Raw genomic sequence first — 24,741 nt, forward strand, 5'->3', positions numbered from 1 at the left:
GAGGGGCAACCGGGACAGGATCGGTGCCCCGACCGGGACTAGAACCCGGTGTGCCGGCACCGCAAGGCGGAGGATTAACCTAGTGAGCCACGGCACCAGCTTCAAGTCTAAATTTCTAACGAAGGGAAAGAAAATACAATATCTATAAAAACTAAGAAATTGTAAAAGTAACTCCATTTCTACCTCCTACATCATGTTGCCATTTGCAGAAGGGACTTTAACTCAATTTGTTGGTCATTGGGAATGACAGGTGGGTTCGTTCCAGGAATTTATTTGGCTCTCTTATTTACTTAGGCTCTAGAAACAAAAGCTCTTTCATTTTTCCAACGTTTCAAGTGCTTGATACCAAAGTACATTTTTTAAATCGTCCTTACATTGCACGGTAATTAGGCGTAAGTGTTAAATAGTTCATAATTTGAGTAAGCTAGAACATAAGACCTTTTCAGGCACCCCACCTTGTTCAGGATATTACCGCTTTATGACTAGACTATTTCAATAGGCTATAAATCATCACATTCTCAAGTGTTCCCTCCTTCAGTAAGTATTACTATTTCCACAAAGCACTATTTTTGTTGCCCTGTAGCTTTACAAATCCATTTTCAAAATGATTCTGTTACCTTCAGATCGCAGCAAAAGCACTATTCCTCCCATGTGACTCAGATCCATTCTGCAAAGCTGCACTGCTCTTCTAAACTTTAAAGCTTCTGTTCATTTGCCCCTAACTCGACGGTCCTACTTTTCCTAATTTTTTCCTAACGAGATCTTGTTCATTTATAAAAGCTCATCATATTTCTTCCCTAGTGCTTTCCTAAAGATCCCAAGTAAAAATATCTTCCTCCTTTATGTTTTTTATACAAATTTATTTATTTGAAAGGCAGACTTTACAGAGAGAGAGAGAGAGAGAGAGAGAGAGAGAGAGAGAATGAATCTTCCATCCTCTGGTTCACTCCCCAAATGGCTGCAAAGGCCAGAGCTGGGCTTGTCAAAAGCCAGAAGCCAAGAGCTTCTTCTGGGTCTCCCACACAGGTGCAGGGGCCCGAGCACCTGGGCCATCTTCTGCTGCTTTCCCAGGTGCATTAGCAGGGAGCTGGATCAGAAGTGGAGCAGCCGGGTTTCGAACTGGTGTTCATACAGAATGCTGGTGTTGCAGACAGCAGTTTTACCCACTAAACAACAATGCCAGCCCCAATCTTCCTCCTTTATGTTCTTATAATACCAATGGTAGATACTTCTATAAAACTTACTGCCTAACTAAAAGGTAAGTTTCTAACCACTAACGATGGTACCTTGTAGTAACACATCTTGCACTTTATATAGCAGGGGCTGAAAAAATAGCTCCCAAATAAATGACTCCATCAGAGCAGAAAACGGGCTGGTGCCGCGGCTCACTAGGCTAATCCTCCGCCTGCAGCGCCGGCACACCGGGTTCTAGTCCCGGTCAGGGCGCCGGATTCTGTCCCGGTTGCCACTCTTCCAGTCCAGCTCTCTGCTGTGGCCCAGGAAGGCAGTGGAGGATGGCCCAAGTGCTTGGGCCCTGCACCCGCATGGGAGACCAGGAGAAGCACCTGGCTCCTGGCTTTGGATCAGCGCGGTGCGCTGGCCATAGCGGTCATTTGGGGGGAGTGAACCAATGGAAGGAAGACCTTTCTCTCTGACTCTCTCTCTCTCACTGTCTAACTCTGCCTGTCAAAAAAAAAAAAAAAAAAAAAAACAGCAGAAAACGGTGACCCAAGTAAGAACAGCAGAAGAACAATGAAAGGCTTCCTGGAGGGTGGGTCATGCCTCACCCTGAGCCACACTGAAAGCCAGGCTGGGCAAATTCTCCTTGCTGGGCAGTCACACCTGCCCTTGGAAATGCTCTGAGCTGACTCCCTGCGAGGAAGATGATTAAAGTCATCATAAAGTGGAATGTTATCACCTGCTCAGCCAGTGCTGTGATTCACAATATTCCCATCAGACGAAAAAGGGGCTCGGTTTTTGAAACCCTACTTTGCCAAGGGCTAGCTGGAGGTAACTATCAAGCAAATTACCACATCAGTTCACGATGCTACATTCTTATATAGGAACCAAGGATCAACAAAGCCTTTTCACAGATTTATAAAGCACATATTTTGTCTGATTTCATTTAATATACATTCAACCTAGCCTAGGCTAGAATGCCTTACGAAGACAGTGTAATGCTACAATTGCCTAGGTGGCTACTGAGAAGTCTCCCAAGTTAGAATTTCTTGCTGATGATGGTTGTGATACTGAGTTCCAGGATGCAGGCCTGAAACAAACCTGGAATGGTAGGAAACACAAAACCTTTCACAAACACAGCAAACGTGAGAGCTCAGGGAGAAGAAAGGCAGTGTAGAATGGCTTTGATTGGTTAAACAAAATGATGCAGCATGAAGATCCCAAGTGTGAACGAAGAGGACACTAGTTCAGCCATCAGAGGAGAATCTGCAACCCAAGACAATTAGGGAGTGATGTGGAGGGGAGGGCATGTGAGGCCCCTGAGGACAGGACTGCAACCCCATTGGACAGCTGCCCATAAAAAGAATCAAGAACATTTTGTCCAACTGTCATGGGAAACAGGATGACGCGACAAGCGGGGACAAGAGCATTGCATGAGGCCGGCGCCGTGGCTTAACAGGCTAATCCTCCGCCTTGCAGCGCCGGCACACCGGGTTCTAGTCCCGGTTAGGGCGCCGGATTCTATCCCGGTTGCCCCTCTTCCAGGCCAGCTCTCTACTATGGCCCGGGAAGGCAGTGGAGGATGGCCCAAATGCTTGGGCCCTGTACCCACAAGGGAGACCAGGAGAAGCACCTGGCTCCTGGCTTCGGAACAGCACGATGCGCTGGCCGCAGCAGCCATTGGAGGGTGAACCAATGGCAAAAAGGAAGACTTTCTCTCTGTCTCTCTCTCTTTCTCACTATCCACTCTGCCTATCAAAAAAAAAAAAAAAAAAAAAGTATTGCATGAACAGAAGCAATCTTGACTTGTTAGCTTTTTGTTTGTATTTTACTGGATTTCAGTAGGGTAACTACTAAAATAATCAGTGTCCTGTGAAGAAAAGGTATTTAATTCAATAGACTCAACTGTAATGTGGACTTTAATTATCTTACAGTTTTATAATTCTATAAGGGTTAACAGCTAGTCTGTTTTTGCCCAGTTTTGAGGTTGCAAGATAAAATACAGGATGCCCAGTTGAACTATATGGGATTTAATATTGCATGAGACATACGTATATTTAAAAAACTGTGTTGATAATCCGAGATGAAAATTTGAGAGGATGTCTGATATTTCTCTCAGCTAAATGTGGTGTTCTTATTCAGATGATTAATATCGCAGCTGGGAAAAGCAATTCCTCAGCATCTTCATCTAAGATTTTGTTTTTGTTTATACTTAAGTATTTTGTTTTGAAATTTACCATAGCCAGCATCAAGTGGTCTCATTTGACTTCTCAAGCAAGCTGTGTTCAATTTACTTAATAAAAATGAGCAGACACTAGTTAAAAGTTACAGATAATGCCATGGATCGGATCAGAAAGATTTGATCTGAACCATAAAAGACTAAGAGGCAAATGAGGACATCCAGATAACAGTGGACAGACATCATCATTAGCGAGAACGCCAAGGCTAGGAGACACAGGAGGACTGAATCCGTGACCTGGAAAACCGGATCACAGTCAGATAGAGCACACTGGGCTGAGGTCCCCAAAGACAGAAAGACAGGGACAGATAAAGGTTCCTCCTGGTGAACAAATGACAAAGAGGCTGAGAATGTTGACTCTGTCAATACAGTCTCTCTGATCATATGTCAAATAAAGATCAATCAATTAACATTTGGAAAATGTTTCTGGTCACAGAAGAAAGAAGTTTCAAAATTAGCATAGGGACATAAGTCTACAGCTGAAATGTTAGCACAATGTGACGCCTTACTAAAGGACAATTTATTTCTCTGGTATTGACATTGCAAATATTGAGATGAAGAAGGATCAGGGCACCACCTGAAAGACTTAGTGGCTATGGCAGCTGGGGACAAATAACCTTTTTTTATACCAGCCACTTAGGAATAATGAAAATTCATGGGTTATATGATTTAAACAAATTAGATTTTTAATTTAAAAAATTTAATAATTATAGTATCTACACTTAAATGTTATCATTTTTCTAAAAGGTTTTAAATCTTTTTTAACTAATTAACCAGCAGGCATTATAATATTTGATTATAATGGTATACATGTGAACAAATTATGTGTCCTTGTTTGAACTGCAAATGAAAATTGTGAAGAGGCCAGTGCTGTGGCATAGCAGGCTATGCCTCTGCCTGTGGTGCCAGCGTCCCATATGGATACATGTTCATGTCCCAGCTGCTCGTCTTCCAGCTCTCTGCTTATGGCCTGGCAGGGGAGTGGAAGATGGCCCAAGTGCTTGGCCCCTGCACCTATGTGGGGGACCCAAAGGAAGCTCCTGGCTCCTGGATTTGGATCAGCTCAACTCTGGCCATTGTGGCCATTTGAGGAGTGAACCAGCAGATGGAGTATCTCTCTGTGTGTCTGCAACTCTGTCTCTCAAATAAATAAATCAATCTTAAAAAAAAAAAGTTAAAGAAAGTTGTGAGGTTTTTTTGGTCATATCATATATTCTTTAAAACAGAATTTAAACAATTAATTCCTTTACATTTGAAAGGCAGGGAGACAGAGACAGAGATCTTCCACCTGCTGATTCATTTTCCAGAGAGCCAGAGCTGATGCAGCTGGGCCAGGCCAAAACCTGGAGCCAGGAGCTCAGAGCGGGTCTGCCCTGTAGGCGGCAGAGACTCGAGCGTGGAGCCATCACCTGCTGCTGCAGGGTGTGCGTCCTCAGGAGTCTGCAATGGAGAGCAGGACAGGGACTCCAACTCAGCTGCTGTCATGCTGGATGCTAGCATCCCAGGCAGCATCTTAGTGCACCCAATACCCGCCCACAAGGAGAGACAAGTACAAGCAAGTAGAGCAGAAATGTGGTTAACACACATGCATGCGTACACACAGGCACATCCATGACAGCCCACGTCCTCTGAAGTAATTGTCATCGCAACCTTTAGCTTTTCCTGCCACAACCAAGCAGAGTCGGAGTTCAGCTCGCAAGGCTCCGGATTACCTATCCATCTTCCTACCACTCAGTGCTGGGCTCAACAAGGCTTTGGTGGCCTCAGCAAATCAACTGCACAGAGTGCAACCAAGCATGTGCTTTAGGGGGCACTGAAAAGTAAGGAGCAAAACTAGGGTGAGCTTGCTATTTCAAACAATAACACAACTTGCTGTAATCCACGTGGGAAATGGGGAGCTCTGCTAGAACCTCCTTGAACTTGCTTCTTGCTTCACGGAGTATCCTCAGCAAACTCACGACCACGGGGCTCTACCAGCCTAGTGGCCCCATCTCATCCAAGGACACATATTCTCGCCTCCAGGTGGGAAAAACTTCATTTTTCAAATATGCTCTATCTGTCCAGTAAAGCACCAACTACTCCTTTAACATGGGGTAGAAGGATGGGAACAAGATTCAGAGGAAAAGGCTGGGCAAAATCTAGTCCTCTCTGGGTGAGTGGAGGCTCCTAAATTTAGAGGCTGAGTCGGGGGTGGGGCTGTAGTACTGATCTAGAATCAATACTGTTCAAAAGAAATTCAATACAGGCCATAAATATAGATGGCCACATTAAAAAAGTAAAAAGAAACTGTAAAAAATTATTTTCAATGACATTTCATTTTATACAATGTAACTGAAATATTAACATCTCAACATAAAATCAATATCAAAAACTATTAATAAAATACTTTATATTCTCTTTTTCATACTAGGTCTTTCAAATCTGGTGTGAAATTTCTTATACTGACAGTACTTGTTAATTCTGACTTGTAACTTTCAACTGCCTAACATACATGTGGCTAGTGGTTTATATATACATACACACACACACATATACCTATATATGTATGTATATATATACAACACTAGCCACGTGTGTGTATCAAGATTTATTTATTTATTTGAAAGGCAGAGCTACAAAGAGAGAAAGAATAAGTTACAGAGACAGAGAGAGAGTGACAGAGAGATCTTCCATCTGCTGGTTCACTCCCCAGATGGCGGCAATGACCAGGCTGGGCCAGGCCAAAGCCCTCCTCTGGGTCTTCTACATGGGTGTAGGGGTCCAAGCACTTGGGCCTTCCTCCACTGCTTTTCCAGGAGCTTTAAGAGGGAGCTGGATCGGAAGTGGAGTAGCCAGGACTGGAACTGGCACCCACAGGATGCTGGCTTCTGCAGGCTGGGGCTTTAACCCACTGCACCACAGCCCCGGCCCCTAGTGGCTTCTATAATAAATAATGCACATCTAGATTCTAAGGCAGAAACCACATTCTCTAGGTAAGGAACAGAAAAAAAGTCCTTGGATTTGGGAAATAAAAATGGGGAAGAGGAGAACAAAATGGAAATGAAGTTCCTACGCCTCCCTCCAGGAGTGTCAGTTCATTAGCCCCATGTCTAAACCTCTCAGGGCAGAACTGCTTATGCTCTGATTCCCTCCTCCAGCCCTCTGAGATGGCAAAGTGTCTTACAAAGTGGCTAAGCTCATTACCAAGAATGAATTTCTTAGCTACACTCTCATACATGTTATAATTAAGACAGATTTATCCTATTACCCTGGGGGGACAGAGAAACGCCAGTCAAAAGCACAAACAGGGCATGGTCTTAAACATCTTCTACAGACTTTGGCTTCAAGGATCTCCACATACGATCGTGCAGACCTCAGAGAGAAGTTGCTCCAGGGATTGACAAAATCATGGGAGCAATTTTACTTAACCCTGTACTGGGAGGGCAGTGACCTGATCTCATCACTACTGCTGTGAGTTCTCCATTTAGTGGTGAGAATGCTTGAAGGGGAGGATCTCCAAGTCTTGTCTGTTCTCCCCCCAGGTTGTTCAATCATCTTCAGAGAACTAAAGATGACCCATCACAAGGGAAGGCCCTTTTCCTTGTGTGATAGTGGAAAAAAAAAAAAACACACTTGAGTTTTACAGTCACATATAGGCAAGTCACTGAATAAGCTTTGTTTTCTACATTCCTTCTGCTACTCCACCAAAATGATGATGCTAATTCTAATTTTCAAAATTAAGATGAGATATTATAGGGCTGGCACTGTGGCATAGCAGGTAACGCCATCACCTATAATGCCAGAAAGTACTTGGGAAAGTAGTGGAGGATGGCCCAAGTCCTTGGGCCCCTGCACCCACAAAGGAGATGTCGAAGAAGCTCCTGGCTCTGGTCTGGCCCAGCCTTGGCCAATACAGCCATGTGGGCAGTGGATGAATGGATGGAAGAGTTTACTCTCTCTCTCTCTCTCTTACTCTCAATCTCAATCTCACTCTGCCTTTCAAATAAATAAAATAAACCTTTTTTTTAAAAAATTAGATATTATTAGGCCAATCATAGTACCTGAAACATGCTAAGTACTGGACTCATGGTGGGTAACGTTAAGCCTAGGATTCTTTTGCTTTCTCTCAATAGCATGAAGGCAGTGATCCTAGCAGCTGGAAGTTGGGCAACTTCTGGAGCAAGATGGGGTCACAGTGACCAGACTGAGGATTAGCAAATATACGGCCACATAATCTTCTCTGTGGGCTATGGGAACTTTAAATCTCCATTAGTGAGACATGTCTTTGCCCTATTACTCAGCATAGTAGCTCATGATCATAACTGAAAGAAAATAAGAATTAGCTAATAACACACTACATCCCATCCAACAGTATCTTGAAAACCTCTGCTTCTGGCTGACAGGCAAACCTACATGTATGTATGAGAATGGTCAAAAATGTGTGAATACCACTGCCTTAGAACACTCGCATTGCAAGGAGTTCTGAAATTCCTCAATTTCTAGGAGATGCAGATAAGCAAGACAGAAGACAGTATCCGGCATCCTTAGAAAAGATTTTTGGGGAATCATGACACAAATTTGTTACAGATGGGTTCTGGAATACATACATGGGATAAGAATACAATGAGTCTAACTTTGATCAATATGGTTAAGTCTAAAGACTCACAAATGACTACAAGACAAAGGATAACTGGTACCAGAGGACAGGATGTCTTCATTGAGTACAACACAATTCTTTTGCCCTTCATGATGATTCTTTATAAAAGCCCTTAGGAGATACAAGAGTTAAGGTTCTGGTGAAAAGAATTTTCTGACTTTATAAATAGAATATGATACAAATCCTTTTTGTGCATGGAATTAGAGATTTACATAAATTCAGAATCCTAATAATGCATATAATAAAATGCTACAGCTTGAATTACTATTTTTGGTTATGAAAGGAAAAAAAACTGGATTAAAGCACACGTGATTTTTACACAATGAAGCACTACGGACTGGAAATGTTTAAAGAAAAAAATATCCTAGCATTAAGGCATAAAAGAATTAGAGAAAATAAGTTTGTCCTTGATAAAGCTAACTTTATTCCTTTGAACCCCTCCTATTCTAGCTCCAACACTGCATTGCTCATTAAAGTTACAGTGACTTTTGAAAGACCCAGCACAAAGGATACTTTTCAGTGTTCATATTGTATGAAACAGTGTTTACCAAAGCTGGTCATTCCCTCTATCCTGACCGGCCTTCCACACGAGCTCCTAAATACATTTGCCCCACGTTCCTCTCTCCTCTTTGCAGCTTCTTGGTTTGCTCTGTCATCAACTCACCTGCAAAATTCGTAATGTATTCTCGGCTCCCCCTTTCCTTCTTCACCAACATCCTTCTTGCATGATTTTGTGCACATGCAGTGCCTCAACTATAAAGCATTCACTAGATTTGCAAATCTCCAGGTGTCAGGTCTACTTTTTTTTAATTTTTTTTTAAATTTATTTGACAGAGTTAGATAGTGAGAGAGAGAAAGAGACAGAGAAAAAGGTCCTCCTTCCGTTGGTTCACTCCCAAAATGGCCACTATGGTTGGAGCTATGCCGATCCAAAGCCAGGAGCCAGGTGCTTCCTCATGGTCTCCCACACAGGTCAGGAGCCCAAACACTTGGGCCATCCTCCACTGTCCTCCTGGGCCACAGCAGAGAGCTGGACTGGAAGAGGAGCAACCGAGACTAGAACCCAGCACCCATATGGGATGCCAGCACTGCAAGGTGGAGGATTAACCAAGTGAGCCACGGTGCCAGCTCTGTCAGGTCTACATTTTAAATTGCTTGCTAAGAGGCAACAAGAGTTGTGACACAACAGTTTAATGTGGCCACATAGGGCAACTCTATCTCACATCACAGTGCTGATTTGAGTACTAACTGCTCCGTTTTGGATCCAGTTTCCTGCTAATGCAATCTGGGAGGCATTAGTACTGATGGCTCAGTAATTAGGTTCCTGCCACCCACGTGGGACATGTGGAACATTTGGGGGGGTGAATTAGAGAATGAAAGATCTCTCTTCTCTCCCTCTCTCTCTTTTACTCTGCCTTCAAGAATATAAAAAATAAACATGTTTAAACTCATTTTATTTATTTCTTTGAAAGGCAGAGCAACAGAGAAAGAGAAAGAGGCAGAAAGAAACAAATCTTCTATCTGCTGGTTCGCTCCTTAAATGGCCGCAACGGCAAGATCAAAATCAAGTGACAGGATCTCCCATGTGGGTGGCAGGGGCCCAGGTACTTGGGTCATTTTCTGCTGCTTTCCCAGATGTATCAGCAGGGAGCTGGGTTTGAAGCAGAATGGCCAGGGCTCAACTGGCACTCCTATATGGGATGCTGACACGCAGGAGGCTTAACACACTGAGCCACAATGCCAGCCCCTAAATAAATGCTCTTTAAAAAACTGCCTAATGGTCATCTAGAGCTGGTTGTCCCTTTAGTACATGGAAATCTGCATACTAAACAAACTCATTATCTTTTCTCCAAAGCATTCTTTGCATCTCATATTCTGGCCCTATTATGGGGGATGGCACCACTCTCTTTTTAGTCCTGCAAGCCAGGTATCTGGAGTTCCCATACACACACCCTCTTTCCTGACTATCAGTATAAATTACAAAGCCCTAGATACTCTTTCTCATTATTAACCCTCAAATCCATCACCACCTCTATTGCCCTGCCTTACCTCAGGACCTGAGCTCCTTCTCCCTAGAATACTATACTAATAGGTCTGGAAAATCAATTTTCTGGAGTGCCAGTTAGAGAATCAGCTGCTCCACTTCTGATCCAGCTTCCTGCTACTGTGTCTGGGAAGAAAGCAGAAGTCAGTGCTTGTGGCTGTGCTACCCAGGTGGGAGACCAGGATGAGTTCCTGGCTCCTAACGTTGCCCTGGTCCAGACCTAACTACTGTGGCAACTTGAGGAGTGAATCACTTAGTGGAAGATTCCTCACTCTGCCACTCCACCTTTCAAATGAATAAATAAACAGGGGCCGGCGCTGTGGCGCAGTGGGTTAACGCCCTGGCCTGAAGCATCAGCATCCCAAATGGGCGCTGGTTCTAGTCCCAGCTGCTCCTCTTCTGATCCAGCTCTCTGCTATGGCCTGGGAAAGCAGTACAAGATGGCCCAAGTCCTTGGGCCCCTGTACCCATGTGGGAGACCTGGAAGAAGCTCCTGGCTCCTGGCTTTGGATCAGCGCAGCTCCGGCCGTTGCAGCCATTTGGGGAGTGAACCAGTGGATGGAAGACCTCTCTCTCTCGCTGCCTCTCCTCTCTCTGTGTAACTCTAACTTTCAAATAAATAAATAAATCTTAAATAATCTTTTAAAAAAAGGTTATTTACTTTAAGAAAAGTAAATACATTTAAAATGTACATGGATAGCTTTTGACAGAGTTGTACATTTTTTTTACCACAAATGTAGGTTAGGACATTTCATAGTCCAAAAAATAAACTTCATATTCTTTAGTCAACATCCCCAATACTCCCATTCCTTCTAGCTTGTTAGTCTATTATTTTATGACCCTGTTAATCTGCATATTTTCAATAACTCACAAAAACCAAAACATAGCATATGTAAAATGTAATCTTTTGTGACTGATTGCTTTCATGAAGCATAATGTTTTCAAGGTTCATCCATGTTGTAGCATGTGTTAGTACTCCACTCCTTTTTAGAGCTCAAGGACACTCACTGTATGGACAAAAGCACATTTGTTATACACACATCACTTAATGGGCATCTCAATTACTTACAGTTTTTGGCTATGATGTACAATGTTGCCATGAGCCCTAGTGTATAAATAATTGTGTCACAGGCTTCAAATTCTCTTGAATCTGTTTCTAACAGGGAAATTGTTGGGCCACATGGAAACTGTGTTTAATTTTTTTATTTCTTGAGAGTCACAAAGATAGGGACAGACAGGAGAGAGCTGCCATCCAGTGACTAACTCCTGAAAAGCATGAAGAGCCAGAATCCAGGACTCCAATGTGAATGGTGTGAACCCAACTGCTTGGTCACCAGCATACCCTCTCAGGGTCTGCATTAGCAACAAACTGGAATCAGAAGCCGGGGCTGGGAATTGAGCCCAGGCACCCTGATGGGAGACTGTGCTCTACTAACTGCCCTCTAAACCACAAGGCCAAATGCCTGCCCTAGTCCAACTTCCTGATGAAATGTCAGAAGTCCAGCAGGTGCAGCTTTTACACCCCAATCATGGGTGTGTGAGGGTGTCACTCTCTCCACATGCTCACCTATATCTGACTCTGACTACAGTCATGGTAGTGAGTGTGAACTGAGATTTCATCGTGGTGTTGATTAGCATTTTTTCTGATGCCTATTAATGTGAAGTATATTTCATGTGTATATATCCTCTTTGGAGAAATATCTATTCCCACTTTATTCAGTTGAGTTGTCTTTGTTTTTATTGAGAGATAAGAGTTCATTATATATTTTGGATACCAGACCTTTTTATCAGATACATAATTAACCTTCTCCCATCCTCTGGGTTGTCTTCTCACTTTCCTGAGTGTCTTTCTTGATATGACAGTTTTAAATTCTTATGTAGTATAATTTATGTTTATCTTTGCTGTTGTTCCTTACATTTTCTGCTTCCCATTTAACAGACGACTGTCAAGTCTAAGGTAATGAATAGTGAGGCCAGTGTTGTGGAGAAGAGGCTATGCTGCTACCTGCAACACTGGCCTCCCATTTGGGCACCAGTTTGAGTCTCAACTGCTCTACTTTGGATCCAGTTTACTGCTAAGGCTCCTGGGAAAGCAGTCCTTGGGCCCCGATCGCACATGGGAGATATGGTTAAGAGTTCCAGGCTAGCAGAGTTCCAAGTTAAGAGTTATTATTATTATTATTATTATTATTCTAATAATATTATTATTATTCCAGGTTAAGAGTTCCTGGCCATTGTGACCATTTGGTCACTGCAGCTTCCTCCTGCTCTCTTCTTAACTATGCCTTTCAAATAAACCAATCTTAAATGAACAAATGAATAAAGGAATGAATATTTACTCCTATATGTTCTAAGAATTTTATACTTTTGACTCTAAGATTTAGGCCTTTGGTTCATTTTAACTTTATTTTTTAATATGATATGAGATAGGGGTCCTGTAAGAAATAATTATTTAATAATTTGTCTAGTGAGGGGGCGCCGCAAGGATTTCCGGGAAGCCTTCCAATCATATTCCCAACGCGAACTCCATGGCGGCATTTTCGACTTAATAAATTGCCCGCAACCCCGCCCTGCCGTTCCAGAGTTTCGTGCGAGAAGTCCCATGGAGAAAGCAACCGTGGCAGTTCAACTGTCGCAGCTGCGGTTGTCTGAGGGAAACTTCTGGTGGTGGTCGACCTGATGAGCGGACGGCAAAGAACTCTTTTCCAGACGTGGGGCTCGAGCGTTTCCCGATCCGCCGGGGCTCCGGGTTGCAGCTCCGGAACCGAGCGGCCTCAGAGCCCCGGCAGCTCCGAGACGCCTCTGCCTGCAGCGGCGGAAGCTCAGCCTGATTCCGACGATGATGTGTTGCTGGTTGCAGCGTACGAGGCTGAGCGACAGCTGAGCCTAGAGAATGGCGGGTTTTGCTACTCGGCGGGGGCCCTGTGGATTTACCCTACCAATTGCCCCGTGCGGGACTACCAGCTGCACATTTCCCGGACTGCTCTGTTCTGCAACACGCTGGTGTGTCTGCCTACTGGGCTGGGAAAGACCTTTATTGCCGCCGTGGTCATGTACAATTTCTACCGCTGGTTCCCCTCCGGCAAGGTGGTTTTCATGGCTCCCACAAAACCGCTGGTGACACAGCAGATCGAGGCTTGCTACCAGGTGATGGGCATCCCGCAGTCACACATGGCCGAAATGACAGGGTCCACTCAAGTTTTCACCAGGAAAGAAGTGTGGTGCAGTAAGAGAGTCCTTTTTCTTACACCTCAAGTCATGGTAAATGACCTTTCTAGAGGAACTTGTCCTGCTGCTGAGATAAAGTGTATAGTGATCGATGAAGCTCATAAAGCTCTTGGAAACTATGCGTATTGCCAGGTTGTAAGGGAACTAGTCAGATATACAAATCACTTCAGAATCTTGGCTCTTAGTGCTACACCAGGTAGTGATATAAAGGCTGTACAACAGGTTATTACTAACCTGCTGATTGGGCAGATCGAGCTTCGTTCTGAAGATTCTCCAGATATTTTGCCATACTCTCATGAAAGACGAGTTGAAAAGCTTGTTGTTCCCCTTGGAGAAGAACTTGCAGCCATCCAAAAGACATATATTCAGATTTTGGAAGCTTTTGCCAGTTCTTTGATTCAGAGAAGTGTTTTGATGAGAAGGGATATCCCCAATCTAACAAAATACCAGATAATTCTGGCAAGAGATCAATTTAGGAAAAATCCATCTCCAAATATTGTGGGAATACAACAAGGCATAATTGAGGGAGAGTTTGCTATTTGTATAAGTTTATATCATGGTTATGAATTATTGCAGCAAATGGGAATGAAAAAAAAATAATTTGTCTAGTGAGCTCTGGTTTTGCTCCCAACATCTTTCTTTATAAGCCAACACACAATGATTTCCATTCTATCATCAAATAATTAGAATATCTACATAGCTCTATCATTTCCACTGTACTTTCTCTTAACTTTGGTGAGATTAGAGAATCTGGAAAAACTATGAATTTGTTTCTCATGTGGGTACCAGTTTCTGTCCCAGCTGCTCCACTTCTGATCCAGCTCCCTGCTAATGGGCCTGAGAAGGCAGTGAAGATGGTGAAAGTGCTGGAGCCCCTGCTACCCATGCGGGAGACCCAGATGAAGCTCCCGGCTCCTGGTTTTGGAGTAACCCAGTCCTGGCCATTGCAGCCATCTGGGGAGTGATATATTGGATGGAAGATCTATTTCTCTCTAACTCTTTCAAATAAATTAATCCTTAAAACAAAAAAACTTGCTGATACAGTCTACAGTGTTTGCCCCATTATGATGATTTGTCTGTACATATATGCAATTCTTTCTGCCTGAAACATTTTCCCGAGCTCAAAATGCTGTGCTAAATAATAAATAACTATGCAAATATGTAATGGCATATAGAAGGTATAATGTTTGCTGAATGTGAAAAAAGATTTTATGAATATATTTGAAGCATCAGGGCTCAAAATTATATTTCTATAAATCTGGTCATTGAAATGACTGTTTTATCTGTGTTTTATTAGGAAGATAGCTAAGAGAGCAAAGGCATACATGCTCCCATTCAGTGGTTCACTCCCCAAATGCCTGGCACAGCTGGGGCTGAGCCCTGGCTATGCCAGGAGCCAGGAATGCAATCCAGGTCTCCCACTACCTTCACTCCCTCCCGGAGTCTGCATTAGCAGGAATCCGGGTTCAGAAGCCACAGCCAGGTATCCAACACAGGCACTCTGACACGGGACACAGCATCTGAAACACGCACCAAGTGTTGATCCAATCCATATGTTTTATTCAATAGTTAAGACTGGAAAACCTCATTCTGTATATGTATCAAAACTATACAGTATAAGCAAAATAAACAATTTTAAAGTAATAAGTCTTAGGGAAAGTAAACTGATCACAAAGCCACCTCACATTTATTGAGTCCTTCTTATAAATTCTTTTAGATTACATTGGCTATGTTAGTCACTGCAAGAAGTTAATGACATACAACAGAAGAATTTACTTCAGAAAGTGTAAGAGTATGTCCAATTAAAGGGTTACCAAATATTTACTGTATATTGTCATTCCATAACCTCAATGATCCTGTCTAGATATCACTTTACAGTGGATAAATTAATTGATATTTTCTTACACTTAGCTTCTCTTCAAATGTAATGCCTTAATTTGCGACCTTCTATGTAAAAGAAAATTAAGTGGTATTTCAAAAGTCACAGTGTAAACAGTGTTCATTACAGCCACAAAATCTCCTACATTTCTTATACTTACTTCTGATTTTAAAAAATTCCTGCCTTTATAATGTGACTTTTTTATAATGTAATTATTTTTAAAGGACAATGACCAGATTTCAAGACATGCTACAGGGAGGTTATAATCAAAACAGCCTGGTGTTGCCACAAAAATAGACATGTAGATCAATGGAACAGAACTGAAACTCTAGAAATCAATCCACACAGCTATAACCAACTAATCTTTGACAAATAAGCTAATACACAAATAAGCTATATATACTATGGAATACTAGTCAACCATAAAAAAGAATGAAATCCTATTGCAATAAAATGGATGCAATTAGAAACCATTATACTTAATGAAATAGGCCAGTTCCAAAAAGACAAAAATACCATATGTTTTCCCTGTTCTATGCTAACTAACAGAATACCAAAAATGTAACGTACACACATGAAATAGACATTTTGAGCTTTGCAGAGTGTTCACAAACCTTGTCCCTACCAAGGTAGAGCAGTGGTTTTTTCTTCTTACTACTTGTTCAAGTCTTCCCTTAGTGTAGGGCTCTTATGGTATCTTATGAGTATAAAATAAAAAGTAAGAGAGGGAACAGGAGAGGAAGGAGGAGGAAGGGTGGAAGTTTGGGGGATGAAATTTGTATACCTTAAATAAAATTGTTCTAAAAAGTGCAATGGGCAATACAAAATATTCAAACAGGCAAATACAAACAGCTTCTAAAATTTCTAGTTTTCATTTTTACAAATGTATTTATTTCAAAATATAAAATAATGGTGTTCCTATTATTTAAACTGTTTTCAATGAGACAGCATTTACTTTGGCATTTACTCAAGTATTGGCAATTGAAGGAAGAGAAGATCAGTATGATTGGTTAATTAAGATTTCAAAGAAATGGCGACTCCCTAGAGGGGAGGCTAATTTCTCATTTATAAGCCCATTTATAACTCTAGCCTTGAGAAATGGTCCTAATAAAATTCACAGTTAAGTAGGCCTTCAAACACATACCAGCCATTAACATTTGGGCTGCCTGCTGTTAGAAAAATATTAATATTTGATGCCATGGCATTTTTATTTTACAAATCTGTTTCAGAGTCTTATGAACAGCTTTCTTTATGTGTTAAGCAGATTAAACTCAGGTTGTAATGATTATTTCTAGAGTAACTTCAGCATAATTTAAAGCTTCTAGGAAACTATGTTTTCTAATTAGATCAGTATACTCTCTCCAGGATTTAGGGGAGGATATACTACTTATGGACAAAGATAACTTATCTCAGCATCAGGTGCTGAACCCAGTGTTGACGGTGGTAACATTAACACTCAACACACATTTCACAGGTTGCCAGACACTAATAATTATCTTTGTGTTGTTCTCTTTGTATATTAATGACATCTTTATTGAAGGTTATGAAAATATGGAAACTGCACCACACAGTTGATACTCTGGGAGGGAAACAAGTTCATTTCATAGATGGCAACAAGAAAAAAAAAGGCCAGCACTGCAGCTCACTAGGCTAATCCTCCGCCTGTGGTGCCGGCACCCCGGGTTCTAGTCCCGGCTGGGGCGCCAGATTCTGTCTCGGTCGCTCCTCTTCCAGTCCAGCTCTCTGCTGTGGCCCGGGAGTGCAGTGGAGGATGGCCCAAGTGCTTGGGCCCTGCACCTGCATGGGAGACCAGGAGAAGCACCTGGCTCCTGGCTTTGGATCAGCGCGATGCGCTGGCCGCAGTGGTCATTGGGGAGTGAACGAATGGAAAAAGGAAGACCTTTCTCTCTGTCTCTCTCACTGTCCACTCTGCCTGTCACAAAAAATAAAAAAAAAAAATTTTTTTAAAATTTGTCTCATGCTACAATAAATGCATTTGCCAAAAGAAAAGCATCGGCTGCTAACACAAAATAATCATTTGTCTTTCAATAAAACTGGTTAAAGCACTGGTACACAATATTAAAGTACATATGGTATTACAGTCAAGATGGTCTTGATTTTGTCTGATTAGGATGCACGTATTTCTGTTGGGATAATCAGATACCAAAGTCTCATGAAATGTTCATTCATGTAGAGTATGCACAGAACATGAGAAAGCAGTGAACAGCAATCCCTGGCTATTCACATGGTTTGGATATTAAACCACCTTCCTTCTGCTCACAAATTCCTTCCTAAAGATAATTAGTTCACTATTAAAAATTTTTGATTACCATGAAATACCTGTACATTTTTACAGAGTACAGTGAAATGCTTCAACACATGTATACAACATAAACCAATCAAACCAGGCCTTGCCTTCTGTTTATATTGCTTTATTTTATTACTTTCAATAATCCTGTGAAGCATGTACTTGGGGACCACCAATGTATATAAGCCTTGTATTGTAGTATTTTTTAACCGGTTTTTATTCCTGGAGATAGTTCTGCTATTTGCCAACTAGACTTTTCTACATAACCCATGAGGAGGCATGTATCTTCCACACTAACAGAATTAATTCAGTAGTCAGTGAATCATAAAATTTTAACTCTAGAGAAGGTTTTAGAGCTCTAATTCAATCCTAATACAGAGCGATCTGTCAGGTGAGCTCTCAGAGAACCATAATGAAATATAAACAGCAGAAACAAATAGGCAGAGAAGTTATAAATGTAGTAAATCATTTACGAGCACTAAAGTGCTCATATAAAATGGCTTTTTAATATCGACTTCTCTATCGATCACAAATAAATGAACAAAACAATTGTGACCCTTGGCTGTAAACAACACAAATAATGTAAGAGATCTCTGTTGCATTTTCTCTGACAAAATTTTCCCATAAAACTGAACACAAAATCTTGTTTAAAATTTCTAGAAGGCATAACTGACTGTGGCTCTCTAAGATACACAGATTTAGTGACGGAATGAAGTGTCCTCGCTTACTTGGACTTAACTTCCTGCCTTTCAAGAATTGGCAACTGCATGGATGTACCTAGTAAGTAATTATCTAGGTCAGAACAAAGATTGAAATGTCTTGAGTACTTTGGAAAACTGGAAATTTTTTAGAAAAATGTACAACTGTACTGACATCTGTAACTTACTTTGAATTGCATCAAAATACAAAGTGGATTGATAGAGGAACAGAATATGACAAAACAAATATAGTAAAATATTAACAAAAGAATCTAATGGTGAATATATGAATGTTGACAAAAATCCTTTCAATATTTTGCATGCATGAAAATTCCTATGATAAAAATGGGTTATACAAATATAAAGGTAAAATCTACATTAAACATAATATATTCCATTCAGATATTTATCCAAAAGAAAAATATACTTACATCCACAAAAGGTCTATATAAGAATATGTGTAGCAGCTGTGCTCATATTAGAAACAAACCAAGGATCCTTCACCAGGAAAACTGACAGAGAAATAATAGGATATCCTTATGAGAGAATACCATTTAGCCACAATCTGGTAAAAACCATGAGTATAAAGAGGGTATCTATGTGTGGGGCAGACAAGCAGTGATGCACAGAAGATAAGTCCAGGCAGAAAAGCCAACATGCATAAAGGCATGGAACTGCTGCCGGGCCCTTTTGCTTCCGTAGACAATAATCTATTGGAGATTACTGAAATTACTGGGTCTCCTGTTCACCACTTAAATCCCCAGGAACTGGCAAAGACCATCATAAATCTCTGTGGCACAGATGACTGAGAAAGAGAACAGAAACTAAGAGAGAACGACCATGAGTACTTCAAAGGAGACCAGAGTGTCAAGGAACAGTATCAATACACAGACAAGGCGAAACCAGAATCGCAATAGCCCCTGTGGACAAAACAAGGAGACTGGAGACTACTCAAGAGGAAGAGGGAGTACAATATCTAGTGGAGGGATGAGGGAAGAGGCAAAGGCTGTGAGTCAATATTTGCAACTTTTTTTTTTTTTTTTTGACAGGCAGAGTGGACAGTGAGAGAGAGAGAGAAAGGTCTTCCTTTGCCATTGGTTCACCCCTCAATGGCCGCTGCAGTCAGCATGCTGCGGTCGGCATGCTACGGCCAGCACACCGTGCTGATCCAAAGCCAGGAGCCAGGCGCTTCTCCTGGTCTCCCATGCGGGTGCAGGGCCCAAGCACTTGGGCCATCCTCCACTGGACTGGACAGAGAGCTGGACTGGAAGAGGGGCAACTGGGACAGAATCCGGCACCCCGACTGGGACTAGAACCCGGGGTGCCGGCGCCGCAGGCGGAGGATTAGCCTAGTGAGCTACGGTGGCACCGGCCAATATTTGCAACTTAAATTTTTATGTCTCCCTGGCTGAAGGCTAAAGAGTTAGAAAATAATTGTTCTGGGCACAACAGGGATCAAAGCCATATTCCTATAAGGTCTGGAAAAAGACAAAGAGTGAAAGAAGGTACTAAATATATTATCCAGACAGAAGGTTATTCCATCCAGAAAAGAAAGAGGTATAATAGACCATCTGATTGACAGTTTAACTGATTTCATAGGTACCACACTTCTGCTTGTGCTACTCAGATAGTCAGAAAAATTAGACATGACCAAAAATAAAATGATACAACCACCAATCAGTTATTTGGTAATGATACCTAAGATGAATAGCTCAACAGCCACAATGATGATAACTACAAAATAAGTCCTTTGCTAAGTAATAGTAATACTATGCCATTTTAATGTCTGGTTGTTCTACTGATGGAAAAACATAACTGGCACAATTAGATACAGGCTATATTCTTTGCAAACTCAAACTACTAATATCTCCTTTCTTTATAAGGCTTCAATCTGCCTGTCAATAGGAGAAACAAATTTTTTCTTATTATTTGTTACATCAAAGAATAAAAACATTAGTTCTGAAATCTACGAAGGTTGTTAACTTTCATTAATTTGAGAACAAAATCAATATGAGCCTTCAGGCAAATCAATAAAAAAAAAAGAAGATATTTTCAACTTTCCCATAAAAGTGAGATGGAAAAATTAGGAAGAATGATGCTTTCTAACAAACTTAATCGCCATCTTAATTTCTCGTGCATCCATGTCGATTTTGTACTATGAGTCAGGAACACAGGCTTATTTGCTTAAAGTCAACTGTTCACTCAGGGCAATGCCATGAGAAAATGATTTAAATTTGTTAAATTTCTAATTACAGAATAATTGTAAAGAAAAGCGAATGTATTATTTCCAGGTCTATCTAGTCAGACAGGTCCCAGGAGGCCTGCTGTAATGACCAGATAAGGCTGTCTGTAATTAGCATGCCTCTTATGCATACGTTAATCAGTAGGAACCACTGTAGGCTTGGTGCTCAGAGACATTTTGTTCCTTGAACCAACACTCCCTTTCTAATCTTGCTCACAATATTATTTTGTAAAGGCAATGAAAATGAATCCTGAATGCAAAAATAAATTTCAGTTTAAGCACTGTTCACAATCCTTACTTAACAGAGTTTTAATTAAAGAAGTTGATTTGGTTTTACCTTTTTCTAACCATTTCTCTGAAAAGTACTTGTAACTCTTGGCAACCTTTTGCATGTGATAGTTGCTTATGATAACAGAAGATAAAAGAAGTTTGAGACCAAACAGTGATCATTTCTTATTATTTCTACGCTTATATTCTGTAATTCAGAAGAAGAAAATGTATCACAATAATTATGAAGCAAAAGCATACAGTTACACAGTCAGATAATGAATCAAATCTCTCAAAGATAAGCATTTTAAAAGATCTCAGTACAGGGGTTAGCATTTTGGCATAGACAGTAAAGTCAAAACCTGCAACTTTGGCATCCCATATGGGCACTGGTTTGTGTTCTGGCTGCTCCACTTCCGATCCAGCTCCCTGCTAATGAGCCTGGGAAAGCTGGAAAAGATAACCCAATTATCTGGGGTCCTGCCACCCACATAGAAGACCAGGATGAAGCTCCTGGCTCCTGGTTTTGGCCTGGGCCATCTGGGAAGTGAACCAGCAGATCGAAGATGGAGCTCTCTCTCCTTCTTTCTCTCTCCCTCTCTGTGACTTTCAAAATAATTTAAAAAAAACTTTTAGAAGACATCCCAGGACCTTCAAAAATGGCCAATATAAAAATTAGTATTGAGTATTTTTTTAAAAAAATTTAGCTTTTTTATTTGAAAGACTCAGTGATGGAGAAAGAGAGAGAGTGGGGGTGGGGTGGGGGGAAGAGCGCGCACGAGAGAGCATCCGCCATCCACAGGTCCACTCTGCCAATGGCCACAACAGCCCTGGCCAAAGACAGGCACCCAAACTCCACCTGAGCATCCCATGTGTGCAGGGGCTCAAGGCTTGGGGCATCTTCCTATGCTTTCGCAGGCACAGTTTTTTTATATTAACATCGATGATTTTAAAAAATCGTAGCAAACTGAAATGGGAGCTCACTGAAGATTCAAAAGGTTCTGCCTTTTCTGCTGTTAGCTAGGTAAGAGAACTCCAAGAAAGACGACTAATCTGTGGATCTCTGCACTTGATCACAAAATGGAAGAAACGTCTTACCCACCCAAGTCTCTCCCAGTTCAACCCTCCTATGATACTCGTTATGTAAGAGCCACAGAAAGAAGAAAACTACTGTCGGACTTTGAGCTCAGCAGCAGAGGATCTTTAACTTGTTTTTCTACCTTACACTTCACTGCCATAGCAGGACAGCAAGCTTTGACAGTGTATTCACGCTCTTCGGAGTCTAATGTCTGACCTCAAAAATGAAGTCTTTCAAAGCTCTGACTTCAAAAGAGAAATTTAACATGTGACATGAAAACAGGCCAAATAAAATAATACCTAAGATTTTTTTTCCTTAAGAGAGTTTCAAAACATATTATCACATTTAATCTGACCAACAAAAAGTAGAACTGCTAGATTTCCCATTTTACGACAGTCAAGTTCCGAGACAGCACTAGGACCTGTCTTATTTCCTCCAGAGTCCATGTGTGTCTTCCTACTTGACAGTCCCTGCTGGGTGTTACCACCATCCAGATCTGATTTAGCAAAAAATCTTTCACTGTGAGCTGTCCAAGTCCTATTAGATAAGGAAAGCAGAGCAACACCTTGTCCACAGTACCAAAACTCATGAGTTTTTCCTAGGTAAAGATTCAGGATAAATTAAATATCAGTCCTAACAGGAAAGACAAGTAATTCTGTTTGGAGCTAAAATGGAGGCCCCATATTGAATCAATGTAAATAGAGTTCATAATTCACTTGGTTCCCCCATCAGAAATTACATAATTCTTAATTAATTTAGAGCTAATTGTTATTTCCAAATTGTATTGTTGCACTGCAGTGCAACGAGTTAAGTGACCTCTTGGGATGCCAGCATCCCATACACGAGCGCCTTGAACAAAATCTTGCCTGGGTCTGCTTCAGATCCAGCTGCCTTCCTGGGAAGCAGCAGTTCAAGCACTTGGGTCCCTGACACCCACGAAGCAGAGCTGGATGGAGCTCCTGGCTTCTGGCTTTGTCCTGACCACTGCTGGTTGCTGCAGCGTCTGCAGAGTGAATCAGCAGGTGGAAGCTCGCTCGCTCTCTCTCTCTCTCTCTCTTTCTCTGTTGCTCTGCCTTTCAAATAAATTTCTAAAAAGTAAACTTGAAAATAATTATACAATCCTTTCGATTTCTACACAATTTAGGTTGTATGAGAAGCTCTTGCTTGAAGGGCTTTGGTATAGAATATTACTCAAAAAGATCATATGGTCTTGGAATCTTCTAGGAGCAAGCATTTAAATGGCATACACACGCACTGATTATTAAACACACATCTTACGCGCTAGTCACTGATCTACGTAGCCCTGTGCTTCTTCAACCTGTCCAGCATAGAAGCATAATAAAACCTAGCTTACTGATAACCAGCCCAAAGCCATTCACCCTCCTCAGTGTGATACTGCCATATGTAATGATGATGACAAACTTGTTTGTTTTAGAAAGGATTTCAAGTTGAGGATTTTTATGAATACACAACACTGGTAACCACTACACAATGCATCAGGATTGCCTGTGAGCAACCAATCAACGGATGTAATTCCAACATCTTTTAGTAAGTGCTCAAAATAAAAATCATAGAATAGCTCTGGCAGCACCCAAAAGCACGTTTAATACTATATAGGGACTTAGCTTAAAGGCAGGTATTATTTTCCCAAAAATCCATTTAAATATCCCTGCTTTTGACAACAAAAACAAACCACCTTTCAACTTGTTTCCTTAGTGGCAATGTGACTCTTATCAGGATTAGGAACATCTGTGCAAAGAAAAAAGCAACCTTATACAGCTAGAGATAGAGCCTTCAAGCCACTCAGCTTAGTCTATTTTTACCCAAAAAAGTCCGGAAAATACATCCCTGGATGCAGGAGTCCATTTCTGGCCACAGGTCTAACCTCAGTAAATATGGCTGACAACACCTGGGTATGTTCCTGATGAAAACTGGTGGGCATCTGAGAGTTGCCGAGGCAGAGAGAACAGAGGCAGGACACACAGTGGCTACCACAGGCTCCAGAGGCAGGGTGCCCACCACTCTTCAAGCTGGATGAAAACATAAAGACGAAACCTCAACGAGAACTTGATCTTCCTCTGTGATATAAATGCCCAGAGGCTTGCAGGCCAGGGGTGCTGCAGAGGCTCTGCTCCCCAAAGCCCCAGGGGAGCTAGCTCCTTCCTACTGCATGGTCTGCCATTCCTAGGACGCACTTCTGGTCTCCAAGGTCCATGCTCAGCTCCGACTCCGATATGTTTACAGTGGGAGACGGGGGAAACGAGAAGGGGAGCAGAAGAGGTGGAGGCTACAAGCCAACTCTGTCTTCAGAGTGCTTCCAAACTGCGCTCCCTCTCTCCTTCTCTGAAGGAAAACTTCCGTGTCACCCCTCTGCTTAAACTCCAGTGTAAATCCCTACAGGTATGCCATAGCCATGCAGCTCCTCTTCACTTCCTTAATATCTTTCCAGAGTTCTCTCCTGTGATCCAGTGTGGATAACACTAACCATAACAATCACAAATTAGTGGTAATTAATTAACAGCAACTATCATTGTTAGAATTCTTACTGTTGTTGCTGCAAGGTAATACGTCAAGTGTCTTACAGTAGATCTTGCCTTTTCACCTTCATAATCATCTGTGAGATTATCACCATTATTATCCCCAACAGGTCAGGTTACAACTAGAGTTCAGGAAGGTCACGCTCGAAGTCACACACTGAGGACATGGTAGGTTTGTGATTCGCACAGGGGTCTGTTAGATGCCAAAGCTGTGTTAGTAACCATGTGACAGCCGCTCGCCTGCACAAATGTGACATGTGAATTCTCTGTGCATTCACCTTGGTCATCTCGGAATTCTTTTTCTAGTTAAATTCTGCAGAGCTTCATTAAGGGCTCACTTCCTAACTCTGCTACGGAGCCGTCATCACTATAACAAGAGTGACAGCCAACAGTGCTTGTATGGTTA

At 41.7% G+C, this 24,741-nt stretch overlaps 2 protein-coding genes across 6 annotated transcripts in view; one reads left to right on the plus strand and one right to left on the minus strand.

Moving 5' to 3' along the window:
• The window catches only part of RABGAP1L (RAB GTPase activating protein 1 like), an 803,019-nt gene that overhangs the window by 352,085 nt on the left and 426,193 nt on the right, over positions 1 to 24,741 (minus strand). The window lies entirely within an intron of this gene.
• On the plus strand, positions 12,618 to 13,926 carry LOC133760526 (Fanconi anemia group M protein-like). The gene has a single exon (XM_062193047.1). It carries the CDS (start codon positions 12,778 to 12,780, stop codon positions 13,924 to 13,926), a length of 1,149 nt encoding a protein of 382 aa, XP_062049031.1. The 5' UTR covers positions 12,618 to 12,777.

This window comes from Lepus europaeus, chromosome 5 (assembly GCF_033115175.1).
Source record: "Lepus europaeus isolate LE1 chromosome 5, mLepTim1.pri, whole genome shotgun sequence".
Classification (NCBI taxonomy): Eukaryota; Metazoa; Chordata; class Mammalia; order Lagomorpha; family Leporidae; genus Lepus; species Lepus europaeus.